The sequence below is a fragment of the Rhipicephalus microplus genome, chromosome 3 (assembly GCF_043290135.1).
Source record: "Rhipicephalus microplus isolate Deutch F79 chromosome 3, USDA_Rmic, whole genome shotgun sequence".
Taxonomy (NCBI): Eukaryota; Metazoa; Arthropoda; class Arachnida; order Ixodida; family Ixodidae; genus Rhipicephalus; species Rhipicephalus microplus.
This window is the reverse complement of record NC_134702.1, coordinates 78,094,853-78,108,327: the sequence shown is the minus strand read 5'-3', so window position 1 is coordinate 78,108,327 and position 13,475 is coordinate 78,094,853. Positions and strand designations below refer to the sequence as shown.

The following is a 13,475-nucleotide window of genomic DNA, read 5'->3' as shown; positions in this document are numbered from 1 at the left end:
CTTTCTCTCTCTCCCCCTTTCTCTATCTGTGACGGCATATAAAGCGTGCGCACAGGGGCACTGGAGTCAAGTTTCTTTGGTAAACTTGATTTGATTGATATGTAGAGTTCGACGTCCCAAAACCACCATCTTTGGTAGTCTTGGAGCAGTAACATACAGGACAGAAACTTCACTTTGTGCCGTATATGTTACGCTTAAGAGGATGCAATGGTTGTACTTCTTCCGATTTATTCGCAGTGGCATGTTGCCAGCAAAGAGTTGAAAATGTTTACTGTATGCATGTCAGGTCATTAATACTGTCCGAGTTTGAAGTTTACTGCAGTCTTGTGGTAGGTGATTTACTTTTCATAAATCAAGGGGCCCCACAAAATTGCTACATGCAAATTTTCTTTACATGAAGAGGTTTCCGTTCAAGTGTTTTCTTTAGACAAAGGCAGACAGGCCAGACTAGCGAACACTGAAAAGCTCGGCTCATTATGCATTCACGTAAGGTGACTCGAAGACAAAAGCTATCTTCTTCTTCTCAGTCGATGCATTTAGGTGCAATGATCCTGCCACGCCACCCTCTGAAAGCTTTCTGCACCTGATGTGGTTTTGCGCTGCCTCCGTGATCGGCGCACCTTTGCCAAAGTTACGATGTTACGTAATAATGACGCGACAACTTGTGGCAATCTGTGACGTGGCGATGACATCATATGGTGACGCCATCACGTGGTGATGGTTTTCCCTTGCCTCAGGAATCGGAAGCGCTTTACTTGATTTTGCACTGCTTGTGATCATCCCTCCTGTGCCAAAGCTATACGATGTCACGTGGTAATGACGTCCCAACTTATGGTGATTTGTGACGTAGTGACGACGTCATATGGTGGTGTCATGACGTGGTCATGGTTTTCCGTTTTCTCAGGAATCGGAGGCACTTAACCTGTTTTTGCGCTGCCTCCGTGATGATCCCACCTTTGCCCAAACTACCATGTCACGTGGTGGTGTGGCCTCTAGGGCTTTCAGCTTTGAAACTATAATAATAGAATGTTATGTGACGGCGCATTTTTGTTTCTTTCTTCGTGGTGTTATGTGATCGGAGTTTTTCGAACTCTACCCCGCTGTTCTCAAAGACTTCTTCTATTTCATTGCAGTGCTTTTTACATATCCTATCATTTGTGAAAACGAGCAGCCGGTGCTATACAAAAGCTCCAACATCCCCTAAGTATCGTAGATAAAAAGAGGCAACATCATACGTAACGACATAGCACAGACTGATTTTTACGACGAATACGCCAGCCTCCGCATATAACGATACGCGTCGCTTCGTGCTTCTCCGTACCCTTTATGACATCGTTCTAGACGGTGACGTGCTTTCACAGGGACTAAGTACTCTCCCGCTGCGAAGGTGAAACCCCCTTGTTACGCGACTCATACGACAAGAATATGGCAAAAGGTTGCCCTGCATTGTTTCCTCCAAGGGGTTACCCTACTTGCTATACGCGAGACGACGACAGGTTATGCGTTTATTCGCGTCTTTTGTGGATTCCTACGCTTATAACCTCGTCCAATCACGAAGGTAGACACTTCTTTGTCCCATCTTGGCGTTTTAGGGCTATACGCACGTCATATATAGGCGGTGCTTGCAGCATAACAAGACGGGGATACGCGTGTGGGGAGGTTGGCATATAATTAAGATGCTTTAAGATTCACACGTTCATGCTTAAACACAGAGAACAGCGCTCAGGTACTACAACAACAGAATCAAGACCGCAGCCCCGACAGACAACCTCCGCTATCTGTGTCCCGTCTTCTAGCGGTGTTTTCTGCTCCTGCAAATGTAGCACGTACTTGTCAAAATTTCCTTTAAAAGCGGCTTTCATCCATTACGGGCAAAATGCAGACATAATAATAATTGTTAGGTTTTCACGTCCAGAAACAGCGATATGATCGTGACGGACGCCGTAGTGGAGGGCCTCTGGATATTTCAGTAAACTGGTGTTCTTTAACATGCACTTATATACAAGTACACAGTTCTTAAGCTTTTTAACCTCCATCGAAATTCAGGCTGCCGCAGTCGGAATTCGTTCGTTCGACCTTCAGATCAGCCGTATAGAGCAGCTTAACTACCGAAGCACCGTGGCGTAATAATTACGTACAATGTGGTGCTTTATTTTGGTAACATGCGTGCACGTAAACTAGGGTAGACACTAGTTTATTCGGATGATTCGGCTTGGTTCGTTTTCTATTTTTGAAAAACTGGCTCGCGAGAAGTGGAATGGGTCTCTGATCGACGCAGGACCGGCGCCAAAACGGAGCGATGGGGCGTGAGTTAATAATTAGCAGTAAGCAATATTTAGCATAATAATACTTCGTTAATAATTACCAGAGAGATTAACTACAGCGCAGAGGGCACTTCGCCAGTGTACTCTTCAGTATGCGTTTTGGGAAGTGTTTAATTCGACCAATGTTTCCCGCACATACGTACAGTATACCTTTCAAAGTGGTGTAGTGACGACATCATGTGGTGACGTCATGGTGTCGAACGAGAAGCGAAGTGCGGCAGTTCAATAAAGAGGTATTGCGAATGGGTTCTGCTTACTCTATCGCATGTTGCTCTTGAAGCTGAAGCTCAAGCGTGCTTCAAGATTTCATTTTTATTATCATTATTTCATCCTAATGTGCCATTTCACGGCTGCGTTAAAGGCCTCATTACCAAAGCCCCGCAGAAATAACTCAAGCGCCGAAAGAGCATCAACAAGTACGCGTTTCAAATGAGGAAATGTCTCGCAGAATATCGCCATAGGTTACTGGTAAACGCCTTCGAACTGCTTTTTTTCGATCGCCCGCGTGCAGCGACCTATAAAAGTCTATCTAAACATAAAGAAAACGTGCTATCGTGAACACAATTTATGAGCGCCCTCATGCGTACAGTGGCGTTCCCGCTGTAATAAGAAATCGTCTTTGTCAGCATCGACTGTCCTCACACAGAGACGTCACAGGTTGACGGGTAGAGGAGAACAAACGAATGAATTCACTCATTTATTTATAAGTTTGCTTAATATTTCGACAGATTACTGCGTAGAAACGTATGCGGAAACGGGAATTGTAAGAGAAATTAAACGGAGGCGCACTTTGGTCCTACAAAGTTTTCTAAGAATAAAAAAAATGCACGCATTTTGATAAATAAAAGGCCGCGACGTACTTAAGCATATTTCGTGACGCTTCGCCTCACTTATTTCCGGTTTTTACGTCCTAATACTACTCGTGCGTCAGACTTTACTTTTATGCAGTAAAAAAATAATAAACAATAAAGCATGCAAAATACAGTTCGAGCGTGCCTTCACCATAAAATTTCATTGTCATTTCTTAAGAAAACAAAGCTACATACGTCTTAGCGTAGGCAGTGTAGCTAAATATAGTTAATTTGAAAAAGTTTAATTCCCTCACTTTTCTACGTGATTCTGATAGCAAATCCGAGCTTGCAAGCAGCGCACTGTGTGCAACTCACAAAGACACGATGTTGCTCGTTTAGCGCAAACAAAATGCCGCTTACTGCGTAGACTGTGTACGTGTGATCGATGCAAGCTTGTCTCATCAACCTCGTATCGGTCCATGATAGCTAGTGATGCTCACCCGCATTGTTACAGCCCTGGAATAAAATCGCGTGGCGCCGTAACATCAACACTCTCCTTGTAGCCTTTTTTTTCTTTGCATTTCTTGACATTGAGACACCTGTGTCGTCATCATCATCATAATCATCATCATCAGCCTGATTACGTCCACTGCAGGACACAGGCCTCTCCCATGTTCCGCCAGTTAACCCGGTCCTGTGCTTGCTGCTGCCAATCGTAATTAAACTGACTAAAATATACAAGATGAAGGTGGTACAGGCTTACGCACCTACATCCAGCCATGATGACGCTTCAGTTGAAAGCTTCTATGAAGACGTGGAATCGGCAGTGAGTAAGGTGAAAACACAGTATACTATATTGATGGGAGACTTTAATGCGAAAACAGGGAAGAAGCAGGCTGGAGACCAGGCAGTAGAAGACTATTGCATCGGTACTAGAAACGCCAGAGGAGAGCTATATACTAGTAGAATTCGCAGAACGCAATAATTTACGGATTTTGAATACCTTCTACCGAAAACGAGGAAACCGCAATTGGACGTGGAGGAGCCCTAATGACACCTGTGTATACTTGTGCAAATATAAAAATCAGCGACGACGTTGTAAACATTTCTAACACCACCAAGTCGAGTGGTACCCATGCTCAGTTGCTGCAAACCCGTTAAAACAGGAACAAACAAGAAGAAGAATAAGAAAAAATAATGAAAATATGAATAAGATGTCAATTAGCATTGCTCACGCTCAGGAATCGTCGCAGCTTGATGCGACCTCGCCGGTACGAGGTCCGCGTCAGGGCGAACGGCGATGCGCCCATCATTATCCGAGTCGGTGCTTCGTCACAGGCCACGCGGGCACATCGGAAAAGCACAGCCACGGTCTAACACACATCCACGGCGCGACGATACGTCTTACTCGGACGTCGTGATCGCGGCCGGGTACTACACAGGAACACAACACTAAACACAACACGGCGGAGTGCTGGCCGGGATGGGGGAATCACGCTGTTGGTTGCCACGACACCAAGCGCGGGAACTATCCAAAACCGCCCAGAACAGGATGACGGGAAAGGTCACACCGACAATCAGGACCGCACTGGTTGAATGACGTGGACGTAGTACGCATCCGAAGTCGTCTGGGACGGATTGATCGACGTTGCGGTCTCGTTTGCCAGTGAGAAGTCGTCGATGTCGGCGGCTACGCGGGGACCGCGAGCGTGCGTCTCTATTCGAGCGCGACGCGGTATACAGCTGCCGCGGCGCTGAGACGTGCGCCGCACCATTGCACGCACTCCTGCCGACCAGCCGAAGCAGGGGCTCTCGTACAGATGCTTCTGCTGCAGCCGCGATGCGGCTGTCGCGTTTGCAAGCACGGCCGTTGCCGACGGTCGACGAGCGCTTCCCGGCAACTCGTGCGACTGTCACGCGCGCGCGTGGATGCTTCACCGCGTGCAGGTGGCAGCACAGCGAGCGCCGCTCTGCGAAGTGTGTTCGTCTATGTACAGCTTGTTCCAGCGAGCTCTGTCCTTTTTGAGTGACGTGTGTGTGGGAAACAATGAGCGGGGAACGGAGCTGTTTCTTTTTTTGATTGTTTGTTTGTTTCACTTTTACGCAACTCGCGATTCCCGGAGTGTGCGCGCGCGTTTAGACAAAAAAGACGTCGGAGAAACGACACACACGCACGCACGCACGCACGCACACACACACACACACACACACACACACACACACACACACACACACACACACACACACACACACATATATATATATATATATATATATATATATATATATATATATATATATATATATATATATATATATATATATATATATATATATATATGAGATCTAGCAGACAATAATGCCAAGGAAAGTATAGGGGAAGATATTAGACCAAATTGTAATTTAAATATGAAGAAAAGTGGGTGAAAAGATAACTTGCCGTGGGCAGGATCCGACACGGAAAAATGAGCCCTTAGGTATGCACTTCTTTCCTTTTATATATATATATATATATATATATATATATATATATATATATATATATATACACAGTGCGCAATTGCGATACAGAACGCAACTTTAGTGCATAAGGAAGTTCATTTTTAGTTCTATGTTCACAAATGACAAAAGAACACGCGATTATTAATAACTACTGAGGTTTCATAAGCCCTCAAACTACGATATGATGAAAGACGCCGTGATGGAGGGTTCCGGAAATTTCGATCTCCCGGGGTTCCTTAATGAGCACGTAAATTTAAGCACACAGGACTCAGTCATTTCACTTCAAGCAAAATTCGGCCGCCCCGGCTGAGATAAGGTGTAGCGACTTTCGAGTCTGCAGTCGAGCATCGTCACACTTGGACCTCTGCGGCGGGTGTAAAAATGATTAAGGCTTATTATCTATTCCGTTTCAACGTGACTTATACCTGACTATTAAAACAGTGAAACAGGCGACATAACGATAAAAACAACATTTCGACGACGAAGGAGGCATCGGGGGTGAGAGGACCTATTTCAGCTAACACACGCTTCCCCATTTGCTGCAGTAACTATGGCAAGATGTCGCATTGCTAAGTGATTGTATGCGGGTTCGATATACTGCCATGGCAGGCGCACTTCCAAGAACCCCCGTGCAAGAACACCCATGCCCATTGATGTAGGTGCGCATGTCAAGAAACCCTACGGGTAGTCAATATTTACCGGAAGTTACCTACTATGGCGCGCCTCATAAATGTATAGTAGTTTTGGCGCGTATTGATTGATATGTGGGATTTAACGTCCCAGAACCATTATATGATTATGAGAGACGTCGTAGTGGAGGGCTCCGGAAATTTCGACCACCTGGGGTTCATTAACATGCACCCAAATATGGCACACGGACCTCGAACCACAGCATTTTCGCCTCTATCGAAAATGCGGCTACCGCAGCCGGGATTCGATCCCACGACCTGCGGGTCAGCAACAAAGTACCTTACCCACTAGGCCATGCGGTGGGGCAGTTTTGGCGCGTATGGAACACTAGAATATAACTTAATTATAAACGTGCTTATTTACATGTGGAAATCTTTTACTTCGTTATTTCTTTCCTTTCATTAGTACCGCTGGGTATATTGGTCTATATAGCCAACCTCAAAGAGCCTGTAGCATTCAGCGCGGTCAATTGACAAGTTGGCTCGATTGGGCAAGCCAGTCTAACCAATCTGTAAACATTATTTAAAAACATTGTGACAGCTAACGATTCAAAGTGCATGGACTGTACAAATTTCGAAACGTGCGTCTTTGCGGAGCTCACTCAAGGCATTGCAAATAATTAAAATAGATAGTTTCAAATAGAGACTGATGGGTAACGATTTAGTAGTGACAGATTCAGTTAAGTATGTGAGCGTGACCTTTACAACAGACATGAAGTGAATTATTCACATTGAAAACACGTACACAAAGGCTTTCCGAACATTCGGATTCTTGCGAAAAAAAAACTGTCTGCAGCTCCATCACATGTCAAGTTAACCGCATATGAAATATTAGTGAGGCCGCCTAATGGGTATGGTAATATTGTGTGGAACCCACACCAGAAAGAACTTATACAAAAACTAGAAAGTGTACAAAATAAAGCATTAGGATTTATATATATTCGATGTACTCTCGACACCAAAGCGTAAGTGCACTTAGAAATCAGGCAGCATTGCCTATATACGCCCTTGCCTGTCGGTGTGTTGTGGCTGCAATGAAGTTTCTTTTTATGCTCTTTCACGACCACATAAACATAAACAAACAAGACTACGTGCAGACACAGCACCGTCACTCCATCAGAGCCTGTCGCAATAAACAGATCAGGCATATCAGGTCAAATGCGACACGTTTAAATATTCTTTTTTTCTATGGGCTACTGAAACTTGGAATGCTTTACCAAGTGAAATTGTTGAATGCCGATCTGTGGATGATTTTTTATTGCAAAACTGAAATTCTTTCTTGATTGTACACAGGCATGTACTTCATGAGGTAAATTTTTGTAGAAGCTTGTCAATTGTATGGTGCTTCTTGATGAGTGATTCCATTTCTCCTTTTTTTTCGCGTTGCTCATATATATTACTCAAGCATTATCTACTGAAGCATTCTGTGTTCTGCTTTTGTTTTTTATTTTAATATGTCCATGCTCATGTATACCTTGTCTAATCACTTCCTGTATGGGCCTGTAAATGATTGATTGATTGATTGATTGATTGATTGATTGATTGATTGATATGTGGGGTTTAACGTCCCAAAACCACCATATGATTATGAGAGACGCCGTAGTGGAGGGCTCCGGAAATTTCGACCACCTGGGGTTCTTTAACGTGCACCCAAATCTGAGCACACGGGCCTACAACATTTCCACCTCCATCGGAAAAGCAGCCGCCGCAGCTGGGACTCCATCCCCCGACCTGCGGGTCAGCAGCTGAGTACCTTAGCCACTAGACCACCGCGGCGGGGCGAAAAGACTACGGGCCTGTAAAATGCCTACTGTATCGTTAAATATTATTAATAATAATCGTGTTTACCATATACTCGTCCACTTCAATTGTGTGCCATTCGTCGGCGTTCGCGTTTCCCCTCCCCCCCCCCCCCTTCTTTTTAAACGAACCGTCAGTGAAATGTAGCGACGTCGAGCGCTCACCGTACGAATGTGCCTGTGCCGCACAAAGCCGCGACACTCGCTCGCGTGGGAAGTGAAAGCGGGGATCAGAACAGCTGACGGGAAGTTGCCGTGCGCGCGACAACAGGCACCGTCGACGCACGCGTGCATGGTTGTTGTCAGAAACAGGGCGCCTCCTTTGTAACTCTACGGTAACGAAATTTAGAAAGAACACTGGAACGGTTTGCGAAAGAACGATATACCAGACCAGTTCACCGTCTCCTGCTGCCGCATAGTCATAGTTTCAGCAGGTCTGCTCGCCTTATTGTTTACAATGCAAAGAATATATTCTAACGCATACGCAATTGCACTTGCGCATACGCAATTGCACTTGCGCAAACAAACACACACACACACACACACACACACACACACACACACACACACTATCTATCTATCTATCTATCTATCTATCTATCTATCTATCTATCTATCTATCTATCTATCTATCTATCTATCTATCTATCTATCTATCTATCTATCTATCTATCTATCTATCTATCTGTCTGTCTGTCTGTCTGTCTGTCTGTCTGTCTGTCTGTATGTCTGTCTGTCTGTCTGTCTGTCTGTCTTATCTATCTATCTATCTATCTATCTATCTATCTATCTATCTATCTATCTATCTATCTATCTATCTATCTATCTATCTATCTATCTATCTATCTATCTATCTATCTATCTGTCTATCTATCTATCTATCTATCTATCTATCTATCTATCTATCTATCTATCTATCTATCTATCTATCTATCTATCTATCTATCTATCTTCCAGCTGTCGCTAAATTTTGCGCTCGCGTTCACGCAGATCACAAAGCAGCACAGTTCGCGACGCTGCGGTTGAGTACACGGTAACTATATTCACTAACGTCGGGGACAGGCGCACGGGGCGTACACGATACAAGGGCCGTCCTCGCGTGCAAACGAGGTCGCTTCTGGTTGCACGCTATTCGCAAATGTACTACAGCGCACAGCCACAACAAGGCGAATCTGTCGCATTCAGAGCGCAGCTCGTCTTATCGCGGTGAAGTAACTCGCTCCTAGCACTCTTTCTCGTAAAACTTTTTCGCTGCATCCGGGATCCGCTGAACAGGCACTCGCGTTTGTACAGTTTTTGTTACGTTATATATTTACGAATACTTGGTTGAACAGGAACACGAGAACTCGCCGCCTGCAGACCAGACATAATGCGTTTGACGTATACGGCGTTCGTGTTTCGCCGCTTTACAGACGATCGATGCTCGCATGCGATCGGAAAGTGATAAAAAAGTCACCGCCGAAGCACTCCGTATACAACCAGCTACCCAGCGGATAACCAAAACGTTCATTCGGCCCCTGTGTTTAGCAGTGCGTTCCACCCGACGCTGCACTGAAGTCTTTCCGAATTATTGGTTACATGTTGTTACGAGGCGACGACGCCAACACGGTCCCGAAGGCGTCACTGCTCCGAAACTCGCCGCCAAGGTCACCTGCCGTTTGGTAGCAAGTGCTCCTCAGCTGGCGGTTGCTTCTGCGCAGAGCTTATAGACGAACAGACAAGAAGACGGTGAATTAAGGCAAAATTTATGTACAGCCTAGAAATAGAGACGTTACATATTCGGCACTGGGGCCGACAGCTTAAGGACTCGAAGAACTGAGATGTCTTCTCTCGCACGCATACGTCGGCTTCTCTCTGATGCATAGGTCAACTGCTGGTGACGAGCCACTTGGCTTTTTTTTTTATAGGCACCGGGTGGATCTTTTGATTCACCAACGTACAGCCAGAAGCGCCGCTGGCCGTGATGTCTGAATCTTCCAATGGGGACACGCTGCTGGGCTGCGTCATGATCATCAAATCCGGAGCCGCTGCGCGGGGTTGCACCCAAGGACGAGTGACGTTCCCATGCATTGCGTAAGACTCGCCAGACTAGAAGGCGCCGATTGCTTCATCGGGCTCGTGGGCTGAAGCAGCTCGCTGTGCGTTGGGTAAGACAGACCAGCGCCGCCGCTTGATGAAGTCGTTGAGCTGATCGCGTCAGGTGGGCTCGATCACTGACCTTGACACAGAAGCCTTTTCAGAAGCCTTTGCAGAAGCCTTTTCAGTTCGGTGTGGACTCCAAGGCGTAACAATGTTCATCCTTCCTAATGAGGTTAGACACACGTTTGGCTTGGGTTTACCACAGTGTTTATTGCACATGCCGCCCATTGTGCCTTGCATGACCATGGTCATGGAAGAGTGTAATATGCTGTTAAATGCATTTCGCAATGCGTCGATCACAGTGGTTGCTCCTGAACCACAGTTGGCCTCCGACGTCGTAACCAAAGCCAAAGTGCCGCTGGAGAAACTCCCGCTTAAACCGGGGGTTCGCCCCGACGAGCGCGCTCCCGCAATCATCACGTTTACGCTGTTGTGCGCGCAACGCCGCTTGTTCGGCGCGGCGTTGTTGCAAGCGTTTGACATCGAGAGCCAACTCGGAGGCGTGGTTTGCAGGATTCACACGCCACCGGCACTTGCATTCCCGTTCGCAATTTAGGGCGGCTTGGAAGGCTGACGGATTACGCACTCGATGATGGCACTTGGCCTCCTGGGCCTATTTTTGTGCCCGGACTGCGCAGCATCAGCCCGGTGAATGCGAGCTCTCTCACGTTTCCACTGTCTGCACTCTTCTAAAGTTGTCCACGTGTTACTCATGTGGACATTGTGAGTAGGAACTGATGCGCGCGTGCTCGGCGCCACGGCTGCGACAGGATGGACGACGTCACTCACAGAGCAGCCAATGGGACGCGTGCTTGGACAGGACGCTGAGAACGACGTAACTGATAACACAGCCAATAGAGACCACCCGTGACACCGATGCTGAATGATTTTTTTATTGTTTCTCCTAGACATTGCCCTAGCACTCCTTGGTCCACAAAGGACTGATATTTATACGGACTCTAAATCCGCTGCTAGGGCCTTCGCTTCTGGTTCCGATTGCAAGGAAGTTTTGAGAATTCTCGCTCACAAGGAACTCACCCACCAGACAATTATTTGGTTCCCTGCTCACCTTGGCTTGAGGGTTGGAGGCCTTCCCAATTTCAACGAGTTAGCCCACTCCAAGGCGCGAGGCTTCACTTACCGCGCCGGGACTTGTGCTTCTCAGACAGAGGAGTCAGCCACCAGCCTTCATTTTAGGGACATTTTGACTACCTTCAACGAGATCACGAAGCATTATCAATTAGGCCGTAGGTCATTTCCATTGCCACACGAAAAGTTGTCTAGGCCACAGGCAATCTCTCTTCACATGCTTCAGACGGGAACATACCCTAGCCTCGTAAACTATAGCCATTACTCCGATATTTCAGAACTTTGTCCGGACTGCCAGAATCGCAGTGATTTTAACCACATGCTCTGGAGGTGCCCCTCTTTACAAAGAAAAAATGAAGAATTTTCTGAAAACTCCTTTCATTTAATGCTCACGAGTCCGGTTCTCATACAACAACTCAAGGCTGTCCAGAAGGCCCACGATGCGGCGGTGAGGCTGGGCCTCCCCGTCCCAACGTGGGAGTGGCCCGCGATCCTACGCCTATAAAACGGGGGTGGAATCTTTCAGGACCCCAATAAAAGTTTTTCATCCATCATCCATCCTAGACATATATCGCTTTTGCTGCAATAATATCTAGAATTTTACATCCCAAAACCACAATATGATTATGAGAGACACCGTAGTGAAGACGTCCAGATGTTTTTATCATCTGGTGTTCCTTAGCGTGCACTGGGATCACACAGCACACGGGCCTCCATCTAAATGTGACCGACACAGTAACTTAGATCTTGTACCATAATGTGTTGTATATTTACCTGTTAGTTTGTGCCTCCTGCATTGTTGCTTTTTTTGGTCATATCCTCATGCTGTACCACCCCCACTCCTGCCTGGGCTATTCTCAGCCTGCAGTATTTTCTAAATAAATAAAATAAATAAATAGACACGGCCGGGATCGAACACACGACCTTTGGGTTAGCACCGAACAGCCCCTGTTCCACCGAGACGGACCACAATCGGAAAAGCATGAGACTGAACAGTACAATTATATAAAACGCAACGGTTTCACTGAGACCGAACGCGTGCTAGAAGGCCACACATAATATCAATTACTACGTTGTTATTTAAACTGGGCAGTGAATTGTCAGCGAATACGAGGGAAAAATTGCCCATATCAACCAGTGCTAGCCAATTTTAATGAAAGCTGGTATTGGACGAGTAAATACGATATGCCTCAAAGAAACTATAAAAACTTTTTTCTATTTTCAGGTATTGGTATACGTATATTACGCCGCGATTGTACCTTTACATGAAATTTTGTATATTTTTTTAATATACACCATTGGTGTCTTCTCGTTTCAAGTGAAGCTCTCAACAAAGTTTTTTTTTTCAATGTCTCTCGACAGACTATTTCTGAAACCTAAGTTCGTTTCCCCATATGAAATGCTTCTAATTAGATAACGCATTAGGAATATATACGCGTGCTGTTCAGCTTTCTGAAGGCTACAGGCCTTCCCCCCATCCCCATCTCCCCTCCCATGCGCAAGGTAGCCAGCCGGCTGCCTATAGGCTGGTTCACCTCCCTGCCGTTCTTTTCCTCCTATTTTCCTTCCTTCCTTCTTTCCTTCGAGAGCATTCGATTGCGGTAAAGAACAAGTTTCTACATCGTTTTGTGCTCGCCTCTGGTTTGCTTTTTGGAAGCCAAGGACAATCGGAGAGACAGGCGTTCCTTTGGTGTCCCTTGCTATCCTTCTTAAGCCCAACAACCAAAAAGCAATAACTGCCTGCCTACTGCAGGAGATAATGAATAATCCTCGTTGTTGTTGGACAGAGAGACAACAAAAAGCTTACCAACACAAGTAAGAAGAAAAACGAAACGGAAATGAGCACCTGCTAAGAGAGGCGGGAAGCAGTACGAGAAGAAGCGTCGCGATGCGCGAACCTTGTCATTGCTTTTCAAGCAAAGCTATACTACGCATATATACGCAACTTCCCCTAGCAGCACTGATACCTCCTCCGGGGAACCGGGAGATAATAGTTCCGTGGTCTCCTACACGCAATTAGTGAGCGCCTGGAAATGAAGCCCACGGTGACGACGTCCACCGGCCTGGATACTCGCACCTCGTCCTGGTATGCGGACGGCGATCGAAGCAAGCAGTCTCCGTGACCGGAAGAACACAATGGGG

General features: G+C 46.2%; 1 protein-coding gene across 3 annotated transcripts in view; it reads right to left on the bottom strand.

Annotated features, from left to right (window-relative positions):
- Positions 1–13,475, bottom strand: part of LOC119182883 (pleckstrin homology domain-containing family G member 5) — a 759,199-nt gene that overhangs the window by 520,420 nt on the left and 225,304 nt on the right. The window contains exon 1 of one of the 3 annotated variants that reach the window (XM_075889873.1): positions 4,351–4,927. The exons of the other annotated variants lie outside the window; for them this stretch is intronic. Coding sequence (XP_075745988.1) covers positions 4,351–4,428 — 78 coding nt within the window. The 5' untranslated portion in view covers positions 4,429–4,927. Of the gene's footprint in view, positions 1–4,350; positions 4,928–13,475 lie in introns of those variants that run through there. 3 annotated transcript variants of the gene reach the window in all.